Source organism: Erpetoichthys calabaricus, chromosome 5, assembly GCF_900747795.2.
Source record: "Erpetoichthys calabaricus chromosome 5, fErpCal1.3, whole genome shotgun sequence".
NCBI lineage: Eukaryota > Metazoa > Chordata > Cladistia > Polypteriformes > Polypteridae > Erpetoichthys > Erpetoichthys calabaricus.
In genome coordinates this window covers 85506706-85531018 of record NC_041398.2, presented here as the reverse complement: position 1 = coordinate 85531018, position 24313 = coordinate 85506706, and the positions used below count along the sequence as shown (strand labels likewise).

General features: G+C 37.6%; 1 protein-coding gene across 2 annotated transcripts in view; it reads left to right on the top strand.

Moving 5' to 3' along the window:
- Positions 1-24313, top strand: part of trmt44 (tRNA methyltransferase 44 homolog) — a 46670-nt gene that overhangs the window by 4845 nt on the left and 17512 nt on the right. The window contains exons 2-7 of one of the 2 annotated variants that reach the window (XM_028792560.2): positions 3920-4037; positions 11507-11726; positions 19061-19129; positions 19954-20061; positions 21537-21608; positions 22572-22678. In XM_028792560.2, coding sequence (XP_028648393.2) covers positions 3920-4037; positions 11507-11726; positions 19061-19129; positions 19954-20061; positions 21537-21608; positions 22572-22678 — 694 coding nt within the window. The remainder of the gene's footprint in view (positions 1-3919; positions 4038-11506; positions 11727-19060; positions 19130-19953; positions 20062-21536; positions 21609-22571; positions 22679-24313) is intronic. The other variant, XM_028792561.2, reaches the window with a different exon arrangement.

Sequence of the window (24313 nt, the reverse complement as noted above, 5' to 3'; positions counted from 1 at the left end):
AGTGTTTTATTAAATCAAACAGTGCATGATGAACACACACAGATGTAATTGGAAAAAAGCTAGCTGGAGAACTGCTGGCTGCTTTGTCTTTTACATCTTATTGCTAATAAGGAGCAATTAAAACACTGAATGCAGCAGTTTAAGATTGAAATAAGCAATTAAGGTTGGAGAACCTTAACAAGCGAGACCACTAAAATGAAGCATTAAAATGTCACTTAAGCAATATGTGCTTCATCAGCAATAATTGAGTTCTCGTTAAGGAACTGGGTTGGAACAAAAACCTGCACATACTGTGGCACTCCAGGACCGACGTTGCCTACCCCTGGAATAGGGCACTCGCCACAACCGTCTGATAGAACATCTGCAGAATCTTATTGCAGATGTTGAAGGACTCCAGCCTTCTAATGAAGTATAGTCGGCTCTGTCCTCTCTTGCACAGAGAATCAGTATTGGCAGTCCAGTCCAATTTATCATCCAGCTGCACTCCCACATACTTATAGGTCTGCACACAGTCACCTCTGATGATCACAGGGTCCATGAGGGGCCTGGGCCTCCTAAAATCCACCACCAGCTCCTTGGTTTTGCTGCTGTTCAGGTGTAGGTGGTTTGAGGCGCACCATTTAACAAAGTCCTTGATTAGGTCCCTATACTCCTCCTCCTGCCCACTTCTGATGCAGCCCACGATAGCAGTGTCGTCAGCGAAATTTTGCACATGGCAGGACTCCGAGTTATATTGGAAGTCCGATGTATATAGGCTGAACAGGACAGGAGAAAGTACAGTCCCCTGTGGCGCTCCTGTGTTGCTGACCTCAATGTCAGACCTGCAGTTCCTGAGACGTGTGCTGAGGTCTATCTGTAAGATAGTCCACGATCCATGCCGCAAGGTATGAATCTACTCCCATCTCTGTCAGCTTGTCCCTAAGGAGCAGAGGTTGGATGGTGTTGAAGGCGCTAGAGAAGTCCAGAAACATAATTCTTACTGCACCACTGCCTCTGTCCAAGTGGGAGAGGGATCGGTGTAGCATGTAGATGATGGCATCCTCCACTCCCACCTTCTCCTGGTATGCGAACTGCAGAGGGTCGAGGGCGTGGCGGACCTGTGGCCTCAGGTGGTGAAGCAGCAGCCACTCCATGACTTTGTAAAGATTTGCCTTTATTTGCCTGTAACTTTGTTCACCAAATATTTTCCTAAAAAGTCTTACAATATTGTTTTCCTCCACGCCCCATGATGCTTTGCAAAGTCAGCATAATATCACAGAGCTATATAGCAGCCATGCACCGAACTTTCATGCATGCATAGTGTAAGTTCATTGCCAAGCTAATATGTAACTGTGTGGCATCACCACCTGATCAGTACTCCAGCCTTCCATCCTGCAAGTGTTTATATAAAAAAAAAAAAAAAACTTGCACTGTTTTCATTTGCTCACCATAATGAGAATATTATGGGTACTGCCACCCAGTGCTGCATGGCTTATTTGCATGCATAATTAGCCATGTGCTTGGATCCAGCCTTAAAGGATCCCTCCCCAATCAAGAAAACACATGTGACTCTATGAAATAATAATAATGAAAGATTTTTTATTGTTTACAAGGCATTTCTATTTTCTTCCAAAGCATCTGCACAGAGATCGGAAACAAAAAAGACATGCAGCTGCACCCAGTGTCTTTACTTCAAACTATGGAACAAGCCAGTATAATGCCCATGCTTAGCATGGCTAATGTATGCCCTGAGACTGGACTTCTATGAGCGCAACCATATACATTATATATATATATATATATATATATATATATATATACAGGGTGATTTCAAAATTATTTATTTCACTTGTAAATCATTAAAGAACAATGCAGTAAATCTTAAATGGTTTAGGTGAGCATAAAGTTTATTATGTAATTTTACAAGTGCTCAATATGACGTCCTCCAGCAGTACGGACAACATCAACGAGATAGTCAAATTCATCCCATACTTAATTGAGCATGTCTTTTGGCGCAGAACGCTTTCTGCTCAAGGATCACCATCTCCTCACCGACTGAAGGGAGGCATCTTCCGGTGACAGTCAAAAACTCTATGACCCCCTCTTTCATTGGTATGTGATTGGTTCCTAGGCACCTCACTTTTTCCATATATATTTGTTCTGTTTTTGTCTTTTATTGTTTGAACACAGAGTCACACTTCGGGAGTTTGTTTCTCCTTCTATTCATTTCTAGATAAGTGCCTTTCTGTTTTTCTAGTTTGCATTTTTTACTGTTCTGGTTATGTACAGTAAATCTTTTTAATTACCTGGTATGTCAAGCAGCAGGAGAGTAGAGCTGGTGTTGCAGGGGTTTGTGTAAGCCACAAATGTAAAGGTAAGTTTACACCCAATATGTGTGACTCTTTGGAGCTATAATAATTAGTATTGAAAAATTTGTTTTGCCATCAAAAGTGGCTATCAGAGAATAAAAGGAGATATTTATACTAAATAATTAATGTGTAATAACTTTTTTGTTGGAAAATTTGAAACTTTATTTGAGGACACAAAATGTTTCATAATTTTTAAGATAGTTTCAAATGTGAATTTTTCAGATTTCAAAAATGCTTACACTGCGGTGTATTCAAGGTATCTCTAAGAAAATTGAACTTTCCCTCCAAACTGTCCCAGCATTGAAATGTAGTCAGATCAATTAGCCAAAAATCAATCAGTACCGAAAACTCAAACTTGTCTTTTGCCCTCACCATAATCAGAACTGTAGTCAAGAAATCATAGCCAAATGGTTCTGTAATGAAAAGATGAAAGTAAAAAGCACACGTTTGCAAAAGATTGTCTTTATATTTTCAAAACCTTGATAAGGAGAAGATATACCTGTAGAACAAGACCATTAGTTACTAAGGCTCATAACTTTTATCGTGTGTTATACATCCCTGGCTGTCCTTTAATAGCAACATTCTGAGAACTATAAATAAAAGGAGTCACCAAATAGCTATTTACTGTACTTAGATAAACAATAATGGCTAAACAAAAAGATGCAAATAATTTTTAACTTCATGAAAAACATTACTGGATGTACATAAAAACACAAGATTTTAGTTCTCAAATGTACAAAACCACAAGCAGAGCCACACATAAGATAGCAGGAATTGTCCAAAAAAAGTCAAAAATGAAACAGATTCTTAACAGGCAGGGCCAAGTAGTATTTCCTGATTTAAGAGTTAGATTCAGACAGGTGTTCTTCTTTAATTTCCAGTTTGTGTGTACAAATTAAATTGCCATCATATATTATGAATGATAATCATAATTACTAATTACTAATACACAAAGTTGTGAACTTTCTAAGTCTAACATAGCGGCATTAAATTCTTTCCCCCATGAATATTTGTTATCTGTTGTTTGTCAAGATTGCCTTAAGAAGGTAAACCATATGAAGTTGTGGTAATGGTTTGTGTTTGAGTTTTTATACAAAACTGAAAATATTTAAGGTGATGTACTGCTTTTGCACAAGTTCTTGTTTTCAATGCCATAATTAGAGCTGAAGCTTTGTCTTTGAATGTGTTAAATACGTAATTACATAGACCATCCTTTGTCAGAGCCACAACATAGTAACATTATACTTTAAGTATTATTAGGAATATCTCAGAAATAATTATGTGAATCCTACATTATCCTAAGTTATTGTATGCTTCAGTAATCACATTTTCAAAATGACTCATGTCCAGGATATGAAAACTGCTATCTTTCACAGAACAATATTCATAATATTTGTTTATAGGGACAAGCAAGGTTATGTGAGGTGATTTTGCCTGCATTGTCAACATTAATGTGTATGTTGCACATGCTGGGATACATATCTATGTTTTGTCACCTTGAACATAACCAAACATTTTTTTGTAATGACTAGATAAATAACATTAATTAATAATACAGCCTATCTTTTCAGATCCTGAAGGTCATTGTGTGACGTTTCTGCCTTTAGAGAGCAATGAAGGAGGCAGTTTTGCTCTCAAGAAAAGTAACATTTATCAAATTCAGCTTAAGCAAATTTCATCTGAAGAATGGTAAGCTTTTACTTGCATTTGATTCTATTTTTTTATACATTTTTATGCTTGAGGTGAACTTTGTTTTTCCTCAGATTGAATTTGAACTGTAACTTGAAATGTATTGCCAGTTAGCATAGTTACTAGAAATTTCTCTTGGAAGTTCATCCATACACTGTACATAACAATGCAAATACAAATAAACAGCACAATATACAATTTGTGACACTATCGCAACATTATACAGTATACAGTAGTAGTAGTAGTATAAAGTATATTGTACAATATAGTAGTGTAGAATTACATTCCTGCCCAATAATATATCAAGTAAGTATTTACAATATTAACACAAAATAAATATAACTTTTATTGGATAGAGAAGTTTAGAAATCAGAAAAAGACGGAGATGATTATGCTTGATTGTGGAATATAGAAAATACCCTATCTGTCTCCACTCTATATGGAATTGTTTTAAAAGTGAGTGGGTGAGACATCACAATCTGTTCCAGTCTGAACATTGCATGGTGGTAACTAGCAGAACCTACAATGCCTAGGTTACCATGATCTGGACTGGAACAGGTCTCTCCCTCTCTTTTTTATTTGGAGGTTTCCTTAATCTTTTCATTTAAATGAAGGCTGGAGATGTATCAGACATGGTAATTAGTAAATGGGCGTAACATATTTTTCCTTCGTTTCGATGCATGTGTGAATTATTGCTGTTCTTTCCACCTATTTTATTGTCTTTTCTGTGATGGTTACTTTTTAATTTCTGAAGTTTTTATTGGGTTTATTGGTTTGACACTTTGCAGTGCAATGAAAAATTCTTCAATATATAAATATAAAACCTCCATACTGTGTCTTTGCTGATAACACATGGATCACTTAGTTTTGTTTAGTGGGCATATGTGAATTCAAATATCATGAAGGCTGAAGGACTCGATTAATGATGTAGAACTGCCAGTAAATCTCAGTATGTAACGTTTTTGCAAAAAAGCTGCACCATGTGTAATTTGGACCTGCATCTCCTGTCAGAACAGTTTAAACATGGCATGTTTTCACCAGGTTAGTGTTAGATCAGGATGGGTGACTATCTTACTGGAGAAGAGTAAGCAGAGAACGTAAGGTCTGTGCTTCTCTTAACTTCAGTCACCTATATGTACAGGTGCAGGTCATAAAATTAGAATATCATGACAAAGTTGATTTATTTCAGTAATTCCATTCAAAAAGTGAAACTTGTATATTAGATTCATTCATTACACACAGACTGATGTATTTCAAATGTTTATTTCTTTTAATGTTGATGATTATAACTGACAACTAATTCAGTATCTCGGAAAATTAGAATATCAATTAAGACCAATGCAAAAAAAGGATTTTTAGAAATATTGGCCAACTGAAAGGTATGAACATGAAAAGTATGAACATGTACAGCACTCAATATTTAGTTGGGGCTCCTTTGGCCTGGATTACTGCAGCAATGCGGCGTGGCATGGAGTCGATCAGTCTGTGGCACTGCTTAGGTGTTATGAGAGCCCATGTTGCTCTGATAGTGGCCTTCAGCTCTTCTGAATTGTTGGGTCTGGCGTATTGCATCTTCCCCTTCACAATACCCCATAGATTTTCTATGGGGTTAAGGTCAGGCGAGTTTGCTGGCCAATCAAGAACACTGTGTGCAGGTGCCAGGTCCTGTTGGAAAATGAAATCTGCATCTCCGTAAAGTTCGTCAGCAGCAGGAAGCATGAAGTGCTCTAAAACTTCCTGGTAGATGGCTGAGTTGACCTTGGACCTCAGAAAACACAATGGACCAACACCAGCAGATGACATGGCACCCCAAACCATCACTGACTGTGGAAACTTTACACTGGACCTCACGCAACGTGGATTCTGTGCCTCTCCTCTCTTCCTCCTCCTCTCACTGGACTCTGGGACCTTGATTTGCAAAGGAAATGCAAAATTTACTTTCATCAGAGAACATAACTTTGGACCACTCAGCAGCAGTCCAGTCCTTTTTGTCTTTAGCCCAGGCGAGACGCTTCTGATGCTGTCTCTTGTTCAACAGTGGCTTGACACAAGGAATGCGACAGCTGAAACCCATGTCTTGCATACGTCTGTGCGTGGTGGTTCTTGAAGCACTGACTCCAGCTGCAGTCCACTCTTTGTGAATCTCCCCCACATTTTTGAATGGGTTTTGTTTCACAATCCTCTCCAGGGTGCGGTTATCCCTATTGCTTGTACACTTTTTTCTACCACATCTTGTCCTTCCCTTCGCCTCTCTATTAATGTGCTTGGACACAGAGCTCTGTGAACAGCCAGCCTCTTTAGCAATGACCTTTTGTGTCTTGCCCTCCTTGTGCAAGGTGTCAATGGTCGTCTTTTGAACAACTGTCAAGTCAGCAGTCTTCCCCATGATTGTGTAGCCTACAGAACAAGACTGAGAGACTATTTAAAGGCTTTTGCAGGTGTTTTGAGTTAATTAGCTGGTTAGAGTATGGCACCAGGTGTCTTCAATATTGAACCTTTTCACAATATTCTAATTTTCCGAGATACTGAATTTGGGACTTTCATTAGTTGTCAGTTATAATCATCAACATTAAAAGAAATAAACATTTGAAATACATCAGTCTGTGTGTAATGAATGAATCTAATATACAAGTTTCACTTTTTGAATGGAATTACTGAAATAAATCAACTTTGTCATGATATTCTAATTTTATGACCAGCACCTGTATGTATATACAGTTATAAACATAAGTGTGACAGTAAGGTAAACACATTTTATATATAAATCTGTTGTCATCATATTAGAATATGCTGCCACTGTATTTTTGTGCAAGTCTAGAAGTGTCTTGTCAGTAGGTTCCAGTAACTCTTTACTATAAAGTAAACCCCTAGTTGTGTTGGTTTCATGTTATTATTATTATTATTATTATGTTCCAGATTCACCATTAGTGAACAATCAGTATTGTGGTGGGAATATTCAGAGAGTAATGTTAACATAATCTGGAGAGATGTGTAACAGTTAAATCAGTATGTATTACGGTGTAAATATGGCTGTTAAATTAGCCAAAAAATAAGGCATGGATTTTTACATTAAAAAAGTAATTATTTGAATACAGGTTAATGATTTTGAGTATACAGTGCATTATTATTGGTAGCAGTGGCCACAACAAGGAAAATCCAGAAGGGAAGCACCTTACCAGGACTCGAGCAGTTATTATTTAAATAAAAGAGCCATCAAAATATCATGTAGGAGCACCTTTTAATATTCTTCTTGTGTATTGTTTAGAACCGATGGCTGAGAAAGAAGATACTTGTTACGACAAATAGCCATAAAATTAGCCACATTTATATATTTTTCATTTGACTTGTGGTGCATCTACCAAGCATAAAGCACTTATGACACTGTTGCAACCATGCTCCAATCTTCAACTGAAAGGATGTTTGAAAACACAGCCTTTTCCCATAATGGGATTCTTTGTGCATACAAAGTGATATGATCAAAAAAGGAAAGCAGAACTGGATACACTGAGCACTTAGACACTTTGACAAAATCACCCACAATTGCTTAAACACACTAAATACAGTAATTATTTTGTTTTTCCCCAGCTAAGCAGCTTTTAGGTCCTTGAGACCAGAAGAGGTGAAGTCACTGTCCTCTCTTTTGTTTAAACAGAAAGAACTGTGAGTCTATTTGTATCTCACATATTAAGAAATTGAATGTAGGGGTGTCAGAAGAACTGATATTTTGGTACTAAATCGATACAGAAGTTCAGAAAATGTAATTGTACCAGCAATTTTGCAGTATTCATAGTACCAAGAAAATTGGTACTGACTGTACACATGTGTGACTGCTGCAATTAGATGAAGTACTTTTGGAAGACACAATAATACATGAGAAAATCGTGAATAAAAATTATCATATGAAAATGACTCACAGTGGTGATGTAGAACCACATCAACATGTGTCAAAAAGAAAAGCAGCAGAGATTAAGGAAATGCTTTAAGTTTGAAGCAGGACAATTTCAGCACGTGATTGCAGGAATCGTACTTGTTAATTTAAAAAAAATGCAAAACACACACAGGCTGTCATTGTTGCCACTTTTATCCCATTATAGAATTAATTCAGAAACAGATTTGTATGAGCTTTAAGAGTGTAATTACCGATCAGATGAGGTGTAATCTTTTAACTTGTATTATAATGCATTTTTAATAGAAGATGACAATATAACGAGATTATTTGTTTTTTAATACAGCATCCTACACGGTCCTGATAAATGATCACAGGCTGTGCATTCATTCCCTGATTGTAATGAGCACATCCATTCATTTTCTGCCTTGCATATACATTAGTTTGGAAGGCAAACTAATGTTTATTAGCCTAACTCAGAAGTAGATGCACCCATGTCATATATAATATTTGAATGTTATGTTGAAAAATGTAATGCTGCCTCACAGTTATAGATTTACTTAGTACTGGTAATGACATTCCACTGAACTGTTTTTGCCTTCGTTTCAAAAGGTATTAGTAGGAATGTTCAATCAGATTTTTAGGGTATTTAAAAAACTTTTTACACTAAGCTCCTGCATAACCAGATGCATAGAAGCTTTATGTCCTATATTAAAGTTTTAACTTTCATATTTTTATAATTAAATTATAGACCACGGGTGTTAATTGTTCATTTTTTCTTAATAAAAATAACTTCTGTAGGCTTATTGTTCAGTTAGCATAAAAAAATAAAAAAACATTTTCCTTAAAATATGTACATTAATAATAGATGTTCAAAAATATCTATCCATAATACATATGGCATAAAAAAACTGCTTCTCATAATTGCAAGCTGTCATATTGATATTTTTTCTGTAATATACATATATGAAATGAAATTTAATTTAAAAAAGCAGTTTTCACCATTTAAATATATACATGCCTTTATAGGTTTTTAATTATTAATTGCACAACGGCTTTTTTGCTGTTAAAATATATGTTTACTATATTTATTCAGTTGTTTTTTTTTCTTCATTGTACCAGACAGATATTTGTAATTGTTAAAATGTAATTATAAATATAGTGTAACATTTTAATAATGCAATACTTGTTTCTTACCAAAACTTATATTGTATGACACGCACAAATAACAAACACAGTACAACTCCTAAAAAAAGCTGCAAATGTATCAAATGTTCATAAGATGTTTACGAAGAAGACATAAGGCTAAGAAGCTTTTCAAGTTTACAACAAAAAGACACATTTTGCTGTTAAGCTGACAAGCCTGTTGTTTACTAAGCAGCAGTTTGAAAATCTTCTTTATCTTTTCTTTTTCCAATTAAAAATGTAAACTAATTTACTTAACACAAGCTTGTGGTCCAAACTAAGACAGGGTCTTGTTTTAATTGAAAGACAAAATAAAAAGATCTGAATTCATTAATGTAGCTTTTCTTGCCATTTCTCTAATTGCTCAGGATGACTTCTCTGATTCCTTTTTCTCAGTTTATTTCAATTTCTTTAATGTAAATGCTAATATTCCATTTGTCTCTTTCTCGTTTTTTAAGATTTGTTCCCCTGAATTTCTTCATTGTTTCTCTGAATTGCTTCATTTCTTTCCTTAAATTTCACCCAAACAGAAGTGAAATATGAAATGTGAAGTGAGTGAGCCAAAAGAAGACTAACTAAGTTAAAGCCACAAACTCCAACTAGTTGCTTTAATTAGGCACCAGTTCTTGTTGTTGATTAAACAAGTTCTTCAATTCCATGGCTTGTTGCTACCTTCATATTTCATTTTTTTCAGATATTGTATGATGAACACAATTTGCTCATGTTTTGACTTATTTTGTATTTTATTATTGTTTGGCTGCTAATTAAGGAAAAAGAAGCAAGGGGTCTGAATCTTCAAGAGCAAGTCAATTAAAATTAATTCAAAAGGAGTTAATTAGCAGCAAAAACAGGTCACTAATTAAGAAAAGGTTTAGAATGAAAACCTGCAGCCATTGCCGCCCTCTAGGACTTGAGTTGGGGACCTCTGTTTTAAGGAGAGGTGACTCCAAACCCCTTTTCATGATAAAACACTTCCCTTTGAAATCAGAATATTCCAGCATCGTAAAATTTTATAATTGGCAGAAACCACTCGCACCGTGGTACACTCATCTGTAGTCCAGAGAAGTCTTATCAGAGGTGGCCTTCAAGGGTTGTCACCAAAAAGCCATTCATCCAAGATGAAAAGGAAACCAAATTTGCCTGAAGCATGATAATGACCTCAAAATCTTAACAAATTAACTGCCGTGAAAAGAGAAAAAGAAATCCTGCAACAGATGGCATAGCTACACAGAGCCCATATCTCAGTATCATTAAACCAGTCTGGGATTACTTGCAGACACAGAACAACCTAACTCGAGAAACAGGAAGCAAGTGTGCCTAAGAGAATTTGGTGCTGTGTCAAGTTATTCCTGTTTGTTGTTTTCAAGATAAAGGTTGGTCTCACCAAATAATAATTTCATTTATGTTTTTTCTGTTAACTGTACTTTTTAGGAACTTTATTGATTAGTAAAAGCGATTCACGGCATTATGTTTGAAAGTGTCTCTGCTTTGCAGCATTTTTTCCACAATTGCCAAAGACTTTTGCAAAATACTGTATGTTTACCAGCTTCTGTAGGTGTATAGTGGTGTCCATCTTCATTGGTTGCTGAGGATTCTGGTAGTGCTCCTCCTCAGTCCAGGATCACAAAAACTACAGCTGAGGATTTCACTGGCCCACAGCTCCATTTTGATCAAGACACATCTCAGGCTGCCTCAGAAGGATAAATAATATTATTAAATACATGAGCCATACTATATAGTCTGTTTTTTTTCTCCTTCCTGGCAAGTGGTGCATGACTATTGTTATTCACATCTCTAGATTCAGAGACAGTTTACTCTTGGGTAATAAGTCAGTATAGGAACCTAATCAAGGACACCTACACCTGAATACCAGCAAAACCAAGGAGCTGGTGGTGGATTTTAGGAGACCCAGGCCCCTCCTGGACCCCGTGATCATCAGAGGTGACTGGGTGCAGACCTATAAATACCTGGGAGTGCAGCTGGATGATAAATTGGACTGGACTGCCAATACTGATTCTCTGTGCAAGAGAGGACAGAGCCGACTATACTTCCTATACTGCTGTCAAGTCAGTCAAGAGTTGCTTATACTGACAGCTGTGTCAGCATAAAGGATGTGTGTTTCTTATATGCACTCTCTTTTTTTGATAACATACTATTGTCAGTAGTCTGTGGAGGATACTCAAGTAAGACTGTCATAGTACTGTATGCACAAGACAACAAGCATGAACTATATACACGTAGATGTTTGATTAAAAGCAGAAAAAGATTGACAAACTAGAACATGTCTTGCCAAGTCATAAATACCTACTGAATGGTATGTAAAGTGACCTGGCATGCTAAAGTTCCTATTTAAAACTTTCTGTAAAGAAAAAATGTACTTTCTTTTTGTTTCTTTTAGGTCAATATTAATTTTAGCAATGAACATTGAACAGTGGTATTCAGATGCCATTATTTACCCTAAATGTGAATGGCTGGGCAGTGAACTGTTACCGAAAATAATTAGATGGTCAAACGAAAACAAGAGGAGTGAATTTAAAAGTACATTATCACTTATTCCAGTGGCTAAATATGGGAATTTATATCAGCAGCTAAAGGAGAAATACAAAGAAATGGTTAAAGTAAGTAATTTAAATACTAAATTATTTTTAATGCAGTTGTTTTTACAATTTAATGGTTGCATGACTCATAACAAATATGAACATATTTTATGTTACATTAATCTAAAAAAAATTCTTAGTATTTTCTTTATGATTTGTGTTTAGTTAATTATCAGCCTTGAACTAAACCCATATGAGTGAGTGTGTGCATGGGTGTAGATTTGAATGTGCCTTGTGATTGTCTAGCACACTGTATTGGGATGGTTCTTGTCTTGTACGCAGTGATGATGTTACTGGCTAGAAATTTGTTGGATTGTTTTTGTTCTTTGTTTCGCCTTATACAATTTCTTGTATTAGGAATTTGGTAGTTTTCGCATACCCCTTGGGGTCAGAGCGCAGGGTCAGCCATTGTACAGCGCCCCTGGAGCAATTACAGGTTAAGGGCCTTGCTCAAGGGCCCAGCAGAGCAGGATCTCTTTTGGCAGTGACGGGGATTTGAACCGGCAACCTTCGGGATACCAGCGCAGATCCTTAGCCTCAGAGCCACCACTACTGTTAATTTTGTTTAATATATTTTTAACAACCATTAACCGATCTGTTTTACATGTGCAATTCTACTGTTACTAATGATTCTCGTAAATTATGATTCTAATTTGAACATCTTTCTAACCTTTCCTCTTTGTTTTTCATTTTGCTTTCATTTCTGTATTAGAAGAACAAAATGTTAATGTAATATTAGAGGTGAAAAATTGTAACAGAAATTTATATCTCTCTAGCTTAAAACTGTGTTTGAAATGTTAATTCAGAACGCAGTTTTATACTTTTTATGTAAACAAGCAGGTGGGGTATATTAAAATGGTGTTTAAAATTCTTTCACCCATGCTTGTCACTAATGTACATGGTAATTAAATGGTGAATTTACAGTAAACATGAGAAATGCATTGCACTTAGTCTGTATTCCAGAAAATTATTTTTATTCTGGTCTTAAAATATATCTTACTGAAAGCATTTTGAGCTGTAAGGATGAGGCACAATTGTATGTTGAAACTGACTTTTTAGGATAAGCTGAAGAAATACATAGAAGTGGTTTTAACTGGATTTGAAAACTATATTAAATCCATCCATCCATCCATTATCCAACCCGCCGAATCCAAACACAGGGTCACAGGGGTCTGCTGGAGCCAATCCCAGCCAACACAGGGCACAAGGCAAGAACCAATCCCGGGCAGGGTGCCAACCCACCGCAGGACACACACCCACACACCAAGCACACACTAGGGCCAATTTAGAATCACCAATCCACCTGTTTTGTCTGACAAGGTGCAAAACAATGGTTACCGCAAAATCCTGCCGGACTACGCCAATTGTTTTGTCTTGGTAGAGTAATATATATTACTTTACTTTCCCCTATTGTATTATTAATATGTAGCCTTAGAATGCCTAATCTCACAGACTTACCACTGTTTATAAGGTATTATTGTATATAACTTATCCCCACCTTCCCTTCTATATATATATAACCTTAGGCAATTAGAAATAGTAAAAGACAAGCAGAAGTTAAGTTACAGTTTAAACAATGTATTAGTATTATTGATATATTCATAAATAATAACAAAATGCAAAGTACATTTGAATATTGGCAACCATACAACCTGATTAAATGATGATATGTAGTTCAGGTGGCACACAGACTTCTGGTTACTTAAATGTCTCTAGTTAAGGCATCATTGATGCTCAGCTTTCAGCCACATGTCTGTTCAAAATGGCTGCTGAGCTGTGCTGTTCATTGTGTTCTCTTCAGGTTAGCAAGAGAGATGCTTCTTCATCATATGTTGGTTGGTAAGAGAGAGATACTGAGGTTAAACACATACATTTATAGATGTTCTGTCCAACCTCGAGAGCCAATAGCACATCATGGTACTTAAAGGCTTCTGAACCAAGCCAATTCCAAACAGCCATACTTCAGACCAATGGTCGAAATAGAACATCTTAACACCTGCCCCCAAACCATATGTTAAAGTACACCTTAGCCCATTTGCGGGGGTAGAAATGACTTTAGCAAGGAAACACTTGCCAAACTAGTTTAAAACACACATCCCCCAAATCCTGTCGTAAAATTCAAACCGACCCATTCCTAAGGGGGGGGGGGGGTTAAACACTAAATTACATTGCTTTGTCTAAATTACAAATAAAGATATACAGTACAAAATATTCATCAAGTTATATGTAAATTCTCACATCACAACACCACCTAACCTGCATATCTTTGGACTGTGGGAGGAAACCGGAGCGCCCGGAGGAAACCCACGCAAACACGGGGAGAACATGCAAACTCCACGCAGGGAGGACCCGGGAAGTGAACCCAGGTCTCCCAACTGCGAGGCAGCAGCGCTACCCACTGCGCCACCGTGCCGCCCTATATTAAATCATTCAATAAAAAATACTGTGTTGATATACAGGCCCATAGGAAAGCTTATTTGTTGAAAGGTACAATATTTTTTTTTTTGATCATATCAACTGAAACATTCATTAAGATAAGCCAAAAAACTACTACAGGGCACCTATTGCCCTGATCTGGGTTGCTTGCGGCATTGGCAAAGCACCAACTAAAACAAACAAACATTGTAAGACGGTTTCAGTCCACCTGCAGAGGGTGCATTGACAGTTCCGTCTCTTCCAGACTGAAAGGTATTTTGTTTCATGTTCTGACTGACTTTCTTTAGAATAGATTTCGAAATATATTTATTTTTTCCCCTCTAGCATGCTTTCAGTTACCTTCATTGTGTGCTATAAAATTGTAAATATTATTTTAGTTCATCACCCCTTTCTTTTTATGCTAGAGTGAGCACAGCTTTTTTCAATCTGCTGGAGTTCCCATTCACCTTCACAATTTTATATTACTTCATTATTTAAAGTCCAAGATCTCCTGTTGCCTTTAACAATTCTGACATCACTCCTACCTGAACTTTCATCATGTTTTTCAACATTTTTTCACACCTGTTTTTAGCCAGGTCAGTTTTGCTCACAATAATATCAGTATTTCATGTTGTGACAGTTTTAAGGTCCTCTCGTCCCGTTGCACCCTCTGACCACTCTTCAGACACCAGGTAAAAGTCCAATAATTATTTATTCGGACAATATTAAAGTGCACAAAGCACCTACACTCCACAATACTCATAAACAATAACTATAAACAATAACTATAATCAATAAACAATCAATACAATCCTCCACTCCCAGATGCGTTGCCACCCTTCCACCCAGCTCAGCTCAACGCTCTGGTCTTTCACAGTCCTTTTTATAGTCCTTGACCCGGAAGTGTTTCACCCTCTCTGTCCATGTGACCTGGAACACTTCCGGGTCAGATAAAAATCCTTCTTTCTTCACCCCGGAAGCACGTCATTCCTCCTGTCCATGTGACTTGAATGTACTTCCGGGGCGTAGGGCAAATAATCCTTGTTCCTCCCTGCAGTGTCCCCTAGCGACCCCCACTGCATCCAGCAGGGTTGGGGATAAAAACTGCATTGTCCAGAATTCCCTGCTGGCATTCGGGGCACCTCCATGCTGCAGGGAGGGCTCCACCTGGTCGCCTGGCGTAATTGGCCAGGATGAACGGCCGGCCACATATCACAGTACCCTTCTCCCAGCGAAAAACCATGGTTTGGAGCATCCAGCCCCACGAAGGACATCTTCCTCCAAGGTGATCCAAAAGGCGGACCTCGGTGATCTCGTTGACACTCCCGTGCAAACCTAGGAGGAACAGTATAAGAGTAAATGTTTTGGTCCCCTGTCCTCCTAGGACAACTTCTCCATTCATAGCACAGCCGTGGTCCCCTTGGTAGTCTCTCTCTGTTAGACTGGAAGCCCCTTGGAACATCTGGCTCCACCTTTTTCTCCGCTGAGGAGGATTTTCCGGCCGCCCTTGAGCTTTCCAACTTGTCAGGAGACCCCTTTTTTATTTTAGTCATCTCCTGTTTAATCTGGGGCTTGTTCACAGTTTGGGTCTCCCTATGAGTAAAAGAGAGCCCCTTTCCTGTCTGCACCCCTTTAGATTTAACAACGACCGGTGGCGGTGTCTTTAGATCCGCCTCGCTCCGTAAGACAGCACTGTTCAGCTGCTCTTGTACGATCGGATCTTCCCCTGCCCACTCGGTCATCGTTTCAGACTCTTTTGTAGGGTTCATGGAGGATTGGCACACGCTACTGAACAATCACGGGCCCGGTTCACTCTGTGTCCCTCTATTATGTATGGTACGGGTCTCGCTTACCTTCACTGTCGCATTCTTTAATACGGGAGGCTCCCAACCAAACCGCCGCAGGTATTCTTTCACCTTCCTCAACGACGCTTTGGCCACTGCTCCCAATTCTCCGATGATCCTCTCAATGTTTGTCAGGATCTGCAAGAAACTACTTACGGGCTCGATTAACTTCTCGAGTTCCTGCAAGTCCAAAATGTTATTTATTTCAACCGGAGGCAAGCTTACTTCCTTGTTCACCTCACCTACTGGCCGGATGCCAATGAGCACGCCCGCTTCTGGCACGTGGTCTGACGAGTCTCGCAGAGGCTTCTGGGATTTGGAGTTTTTATTGTCCGAGGGCTGGGTTGCCTTCTTCGGCGAACTGCGGTCTGTCTTTATTAATTTGTTGACAGACCGATCAGCCACTTCCCAGCCCTCCTTACCTTCTTGCGGGGTGAGCAGTGCTTCACTCGCCTCCCCATTCCCCTTTAGAAAGTTCAAGTCCGTTTTTTCGCAGACAAAGGCGTAAACAGCGGGACTTGGACCTCCTCCTTCCCAGAATTCTTCGGGTTGGGTCACATGTCCCTCACCGGCAGCCGACATGCGGAAGTCTGTAGTCCCTCTCACAGGCTCAGGCGAGAGTGTACTACCTTCTGTAGGAACTTTGTCTGCATTCCGCAGAGCCTCCGGATGATGATTTCTGAGGTATGTGCAAGGTACAAAGTGTGTTATTTTAAAAATATTCTCCACTATATCGCCGGCACATACCTCGATGCATTCTTCCTCCGTAGGCTTCTCCCGATCCGTGTGGTTGCTCCTAAGCTCATCCCGAGCGTCGGCCATAACGAGTAGAGCTTCTCCGCTCGTGCTGCCGCTCTTCTTTCCCATGATGGACTCAGTGAAGGTAGGTTCTGGCGATGTTACTGCGTGTCCTGACGCTGCCGTCTTTGGGTTCTCTGTCAACAGAAATTTTTTAAACAGGTCCTCTGCCAAACCGACGGCCAGAAAATCCTGCCCGACTACGCCACTGTGACAGTTTGTGGTCCTCTCGTCCCCTTGAACCCTCTGACCACTCTTCAGACACCAGATAAAAGTCCAATAATTATTTATTCGGACAATATTAAAGTGCACAAAGCAGCTACACTCCACAATGCTCATAAACAATAACTATAATCAATAAACAGTCAATACAATCCTCCACTCCCAGACGCGTTGCCACCCTTCCACCCAGCTCAGCTCAACGCGCTGGTCTTTCACAGTCCTTTTTATAGTCCTTGACCCGGAAGTGTTTCCCCCTTTCTGTCCATGTGGGTCAGATAAAAATCCTTCTTTCTTCACCCCGGAAGCACCGTCATTCCTCCTGTCCATGTGACTCGAATGTACTTCCGGGGCCTAGGGCAAATAATCCTTGTTCCTCCCTGCAGCGGCCCCCACTGCATCCAGCAGGGTTGGGAATAAAAACTGCATTGTCCAGAATTCCCTGCTGGCATTCGGGGCACCTCCATGCTGCAGGGAGGGCTCCACCTGGCAGCCTGGGGGGTATTGGCCGGGATGAACGGCCGGCTACATGTCACAATGTTTATTCCTAATTTGTCAACTTTTCCATGTACTAGTTGAGACCCCATGACTTGCAGGTGGAGATCTGGTTTGGTAACTCGGTGTTGTCTGCTTCCCAACCCTATTTTCTGCCAGAACCCTTTATACTGTACTATTTCTATCACAAAATGACTCACTAGGCCTACATTGTGGGTATGTCAACTGGATCCCACAAATTGCTTCTTGAACTGATCCCTTGTGTTCCCTTTATTTTAGTAAGTGCCTAGGTACCTTCCTACATGTGTTTTGGAAATGCCCAATGTTTACAGTTTTCTGTTTCTCAATGTTTGTCTCATCTCTTCTTCCCTCAAATTTTCCTTCTCTTGGACTTTTTTAAATTCTGTCTTCCTCCTTTCCTGCAGAGTCTATTCTCTCTAGACACATCTGCTGCTAAATTGGTCTTAACATTTTACTGGAAATCTCCTAGTTTAGTATTCTATAATTTATGGCAAGCCTCCTTTTTTAATTTTTAAATTATCTTGAGTTATAATGAGCTTTGATTAATAGTGTATCCTGCTCTTTTATTTTAAATTGGCAGTCTTCTAGGCAAGTGCTCTGTACCCATATAGACAGGAGCTGTGATCCAGCATCCAAATGGGATTTTGTTTCTTCTCTGTCTCTGTTTTACTTCCCTTTGATATCATTGTGTCTTCTACAAGGCTATATCTGTTCATACAAGGCTAGATGTATTTGGGAACTTGGGAGGGAATTTGGGCATTGTGGGGTGGTGATTTATTGTCCTGTGCACTTCATTTTGGTTTGTTGTGATTGTTTATTAATTAACAACTAGATCACAAAAAGAAAAAGGTTTTCATGTACTGATTTCCAGTTGTTCTTTCTGTTGTGATCAAATTTGATGTTACCTTCATTTTCAAGTACCTACTAATAATTACATGCATTTTTTCTTGTGACACATCCTTAAACATATCTCATTTACTGGTTTCCATGTAACTCCTGCCTCTTGCTTTTTTGTCTTTGGATGCTCTTTGTTGTGTTTTTTTTTCTAGGTCAACTTCTTCCTTTGTGTCTGACATTCCAGCTATCCCCAATTAACATATTTTTCACCATGCCACCACTGCCTCTCATAAGTAACAAATGGTGTTTCATTATTCTTATGCCACCTAATTAAAATGCTATTTACTCCTTCCTAACTATTATGTTTTACGAATGTATATATACTGCATAATCTAACTTCAGAATCCTTTAACACCCACGATTTATTAGAAGCAGTGGCATGAGTCACTTTGTGTGTATGTGTATCACCTCAACGTTTTGATTCCACTTAGTGTATTTTGTAGCTATCAGTTTTGTTTGTTCAGTCATCTGTTCCTGAATTTGTAATAGCACAATAAATATTTCTATAAGACCTTGTTGTTTTACATGTGTAGTAATAAACTAATTTAATTAAATTACCTGCATATTGTATTATCACTACTTGCATATGCAGTTACAGCTGACATAATGCCTTAAAACATAAACGTTGATCTATCTTTGATGTAAACAATATGTTTTTAATAATAGGTATGGCCTGAAGTCACTGATCCAGAAAAATTTGTTTATGAAGATGTTGCCATTGCAACATATTTACTGGTATGTTTCAATTCAGTCCATATCAAATTTACATGGGTTGTTTTCAGTCATTATTCTGAAATTGGATACTTCATAAAGCAGGAAAGTATTTTGTAAAAACACTATGGATAAATTGTTTCCTTTCAGAAGCAAGATTTTAATTCAGTGGATAAAAATGAGCTTTTTTGTAAAGATATAAGTTTGGTTTATTATTATTTTCAAGTTATTCTCATTAACTTTGTACATGATCTACCATTTTTCAGTTTTTATCAATGTTTACTTAAAAAATTTGTGAAGCACAGTAGTACTCTTACTCTATAAAAGGTGTCCTGAAGCACAGTGGTAAGCTGTTTACATATTTATAGAACTGGATCTAAGGCGGGATTTATAACTTGACTACTGTCAGTTGGGGATTTTATTTGAAAATATTTAACGTTTAACCTTGAACTTTGCAATGCAACGGCATCGCCACTTGACCTTACTGTCTGCTAAATACTATAGCCATAACAATTATACAAAAACTGTTAGTTTTATTTGAAAATATTTAACGTTTAACCTTGAACTTTGCAATGCAACGGCATCGCCACTTGACCTTACTGTCTGCTAAATACTATAGCCATAACAGTTATACAAAAACTGTTAGTTTTTCCTACAGTGATGCAAATAAATAAATAATATTGCTCATACATGTGTTCTGTTATACATTGATATATTCTTTTTTGTTTTTGAGGCAACATAATATCGTTTCTTCTAAAGCGCCTTGAGCATCAGAAAGGCACTGTATAAATACATTTATTGTTGTTATTATTATTACCTTAAATTCTGTATTTTTGTTATTTTTATAGGTAATGTGGGAGGAAGAAAGGAAGGAAAAGGGTTTAATAGAGAAGCAGTCTTTTGTAGACCTGGGATGTGGAAATGGCCTGCTTGTTCATATTTTAAGTAATGAAGGGGTAGGTCCACAAGACCTCATCATCTAATTCTTCCACGTGAAGCTTAAAAACCATGAGGACTGATTTAGATAATTTATGTTAGGTAGAATGCCCAGTGGAGGCTAGGCGGTCACATGGCCTCGGAACCACTGCAGATTTTGTTGTTTTTTTTCACCAGTGCTCTGGAGTTTTTTTTTTGTTTGTTTTTTCTGTCCTCCCTGGCCATCAGACCTTACTTTATTCTTTGGTACTTAATATTGCCTAATCTTATTTTTATATTTTCTTTCTTCATCTTGTAAAGCACTTTGATTTACATCATTTATATGAAAATGTGCTATATAAATAAATGTTGTTGTATGATGTTTATTTTGAAACATTTTATGTTTTCTATATGAAGGAGTTCTTTTTTGTTTTATACTACATGTATTTTTTGGCTGTTAAAAGTAAAGATGTATGAAGTAACATTTTTTTGAGTATGATTTAGGTTCAGTTCTTTATTTGCCAAGTAGGACAGAAGGTGAACAGATTAGAAGGATTTTATAAAATGCAGTTTTTACATTACTTCTTATAATCACTGTTTTTAAATTCACATTTTGAAATGTATACAGTGGAACCTCGGTTTGCGAGTAACTTGGTTTACGAGTGTTTTGCAAGACGAGCAAAAATTTGTAATAAATTTTGACTTGATAAACGAGCGAGGTCTTGTAGTACGAGTAGTATGTATACACTTTGTCTGCTGAGCGTCATGTGATCACAACTGAGCTGATGGTTCTTCTCTCTCTCTCGCTGCGGGATTGTGGGCAATCGTCTCCTATTCTCCGTCTGAGTCGGCGTGCCTCACTCATATAGTCAACATCCGTACGAGCGTATACTGTTTACTGCAGCATTAGCATTGTGACTGTGTTTGCACGCGCGCGCGTGTGTGTGTGTGCTCGCGTATGTGTGTGTGTATGCTCGCTTGCTTGCGTATGTGTGTGTGTGTGCTCGCTCACTCGTGCAGCAACAGCGCACAGACACAGCAGTCAGGCAGGGCCCTGCGCATTTATAATGTTCCTTGTATCACCCATCGACGGCAGGCGCTTATAGCATGTCCGTGATCTTTTCGGATTCACTTTTACAGCGAACTGCTATAGCGCTGGAAGATTGCTTTGGGATGCTCTTCCGCGTGTCGTCCTATTGGGTGCAATCCCACAAGAGTTTAGAAACTCACTCACACCAGCCATGATTCTTTTCAAAGGTAAAGTGCAGGTTAATTTGTTTTATGTATTTTTACTTAATATTTTGTATTAATCATTTTTATATGAATAGTTTTGGGTTGTGGAACAAATCATCTGAGTTTCCATTATTTCTTATGGGGAAATTCACTTTGATATACGAGTGCTTTGGGCTACGAGCATGTTTCCGGAACGAATTATGCTCGCAAACCGAGGTTCTACTGTATTTCTTTTTTCCATTAATTTCTGAAATGATGATAAAAGTACATTTTTTCATTTAAGCATTCTGGTAAAGGAATTGATGTCAGAAAACGAAAGATCTGGGACCTTTATGGAAAACAAACTTGTTTAGAGGTATTGCATTTATTTTCAACAAATACATATTAATATATGCTTGAGTATAAGCCTAATGTTACAGTAGTTTACATATGAATGTATTAAAATGTGTCATATAACGATAAATGAAATGACAACATTCTTAATTTTTCATTGTGTTTAAGATTCCATATGTTTTGATAATCTTTGACTTTGGTTTCTTGTCTCATTGCTTGCTTAATGATTTGGAATTTCATTAATACTCACATAACATTACTGTATTCAGGTCCCATCTTTTTGCATATATGTTAGTTTGGTAATATAGACAGATTTATGAATTTTTTTGTTTCACCCTGAATTTCATAATTAGCTGCAAATCAAAGATACCTGTCATTACTATTTACATATTTATTTTATATTTTTTTGAGACATTTAGTGGAAACATTCTGAATTTGAAATTCATTGTGGATCTTACAGGTTTCTGAGTAACTGATAAAAATATTTCTTTTTCTCCAAAACATTTTACATCATATTGATATATTGATTTTATATATATATATATATATATATATATATATATATATAGTACTTGCACAATGATATTATCTGTCATTGCCATGAAAATGTTTTGTTTGACCTGAAATTGAAATTGCCCTGATCTAATGTGGAGGATTTCAGAATATTTATTTAGTGATATAAAACTTCAATTGGCTGTTCTTTCTAGTGTACTTTTGTAGTTAGGGGACTTGCATTTTAGTGTGATTGTTTTTATGTGCTCTGAACAGGCAGACCATTTGTCCAGACCTGGTGCCTGCTGTTTGGTTTTTGTTTTGTCTTTGGTATTTTTGACAGACTAAGGCTTCATACTATCTTTATTCATTTAGAAATCAGAAATGGATGATTAGGTGGAGAGAAAATATTTACTAAGAATGTTAAGCTGTGTTCCATGTATATGTATGTTTGTTGTTAAAATGTTCCAAATTCTTAATCTTTTCTTTAAAGGAATGTGCAATAATTCCAAGTGATAGCTTTTTATTTCCAAATATCGACTGGCTGATTGGCAACCATTCTGATGAACTCACTCCATGGATACCTGTAATTGCATCAAGGTATGTGGGCAGAAGCATTATAATAATCTTTAAGCTTGTAAATGCATACATAAGAATTTGTAAACAAGGACATTACATATAATTATCATTGGGGACTGATAAATTCAGAAATTGTAAATCTAGCTGTAGACTGTCTGGTTGCAAGGTATGAGAGTGAGGAGCTTTAAATTATTATTTTTATTATTTTTTTTTTGATATACTTTATTAATCCCTGAGGGTTTAATTGTCTTTTTGCATGACCTTTTAGAGGTCAGAGCACATTGTACCATTGTACAGCACCCCTGGAGCAATTTTCAACTTAAGGGTCTTGCTCAAGGGCCCAACAGAGTAGGAATGCTTCTGGCAGTAATGGGATTTAAACCACCAACAATTCAGACAGCAGCACAGATCCTTAGCCTCGGAGTCACTACTCCACCATAGCTCATTGTAACGTGTTACACCTGAATTAATCGTTAAATTCACATTAGTCATTTTTTCCAAATTTAAGTAGTAATGTATTAATTTGTGTCAAATTTAAATGTTTATTTTTTTGGAAAGTGAAAATGTATAGTTCAACATTGCCTGCTTCCCAAGGCAGTAATGATGGTTTCCAAAGGTGCTTGATCTCCTTATCTTGCATCCTCCTTTGCAACTGCCATCTTTTTCAGTGTCTCATTGCACTTCTACACACAACCCCTAAAGAAAGGCACTTGATGAGACCTAAGTATTTTTTCTAAAATCTCACTTTTCTATTTTTTTAATTTTTAAGTGTATTTATCTTACTACTTTTTTTTAACTTATTTTTATTTGAGAATTACAAAAATGAAAAAGATCTCCTGTAGTAAAAATAAAATAATAAGGCTTAATTAATACTACCCTAAGTTCTTGTCTATAAGCCGCGGCTTGTCTAGGGAAAAAAGTTGTGAAAATGAAAAAATAGAATATCGGCTTATACAGTAATCCCTCCTCCATCGCGGGGGTTGCGTTCCAGAGCCACCTGCGAAATAAGAAAATCCGCGAAGTAGAAACCATATGTTTATATGGTTATTTTTATATTGTCATGCTTGGGTCACAGATTTGCGCAGAAACACAGGAGGTTGTAGAGAGACAGGAACGTTATTCAAACACTGCAAACAAACATTTGTCTCTTTTTCAAAAGTTTAAACTGTGCTCCATGACAAGACAGAGATGACAGTTCTGTCTCACAATTAAAAGAATGCAAACATATCTTCCTCTTCAAAGGAGTGCGTGTCAGGAGCACAGAATGTCACATAGATAGAGAAAACAATCTCTAGCAAACAAATCAATGGTGCTGTTTGGCTTTTAAGTATGTGAAGCACCGCGGCACAAAGCTGTTGAAGGCGGCAGCTCACACCCCCTCCGTCAGGAGCAGGGAGAGAGAGAGAGAGAGAGAGAAAAGTAAGCAATCTAGCTTCTCAGCCATCTGCCAATAGCGTCCCTTGTATGAAATCAACTGGGCAAACCAACTGAGGAAGCATGTACCAGAAATTAAAAGACCCATTGTCCGCAGAAATCCACGAACCAGCAAAAAATCCGCGATATATATTTAAATATGCTTACATATAAAATCACAATTTAAATGACCGCTACGCGCGCGTGTTGACTCGCCGACACCCAGAGCAGAAAGAACGCACT